General features: G+C 28.1%; 1 protein-coding gene across 1 annotated transcript in view; it reads left to right on the forward strand.

Annotated features, from left to right (window-relative positions):
• LOTGIDRAFT_163812 (hypothetical protein) overlaps positions 1-814 on the forward strand; it is a gene marked incomplete at both ends in the record, with an annotated part of 27,635 nt that continues 26,821 nt past the window's right edge. The window contains 2 exons of the mRNA XM_009060366.1: positions 1-47; positions 168-234. Coding sequence (XP_009058614.1) covers positions 1-47; positions 168-234 — 114 coding nt within the window. The remainder of the gene's footprint in view (positions 48-167; positions 235-814) is intronic.

The following is an 814-nucleotide window of genomic DNA, read 5'->3' on the forward strand; positions in this document are numbered from 1 at the left end:
ATGTGCTATGAAAGGACAGTACAGTTAATGAACCATTTAAAAGACAGGTAAAATATATCACCTTTAATGATTTAAAAAAAACGCACAAACAGAAAAAAAAATCAATCAAAATATTAATAGAGGCTTAGAGCCACAGAAAATAAAAAAAACCACAAATTTACTTTTAGGAATGAACTGGAATTTGTTCATCAAAATGTACTATATAAATTAGTGCTGAACACTATTTTAACAGTGGTATTTCTATATCACTCTACAATTGATGTACTGAACACTATTTTAACAGTGTTATTTCTATATCACTCTACAATTGATGTATAGGGCACTATTTTAACAGTGGTATTTCTATATCACTCTACAATTGATGTACTGAACACTATTTTAACAGTGTTATTTCTATATCACTCTACAATTGATGTATAGGGCACTATTTTAACAGTGGTATTTCTATATCACTCTACAATTGATGTATTGGACACTATTTTAACAGTGGTATTTCTATATCATTCTATAATTGACGTACTGAGCACTATTTTAACAGTTGTATTTCTATATTGCTCTATAATTGATGTATTGAGCACCATTTTAACAGTGGTATTTCTATATCGCTCTATAATTGATGTATTGAGCACTATTTTAACAGTGGTATTTCTATATTGCTCTATAATTGATGTATTGAGAACTATTTTAACAGTGGTATTTCTATATTGCTCTATAATTGATGTATTGAGCACTATTTTAACAGTGGTATTTCTATATCGCTCTACAATTGATGTATTGAGAACTATTTTAACAGTGATATTCTAATGCTCTACAA

This window comes from Lottia gigantea (assembly GCF_000327385.1).
Source record: "Lottia gigantea unplaced genomic scaffold LOTGIsca_42, whole genome shotgun sequence".
NCBI classification, from domain to species: domain Eukaryota; kingdom Metazoa; phylum Mollusca; class Gastropoda; family Lottiidae; genus Lottia; species Lottia gigantea.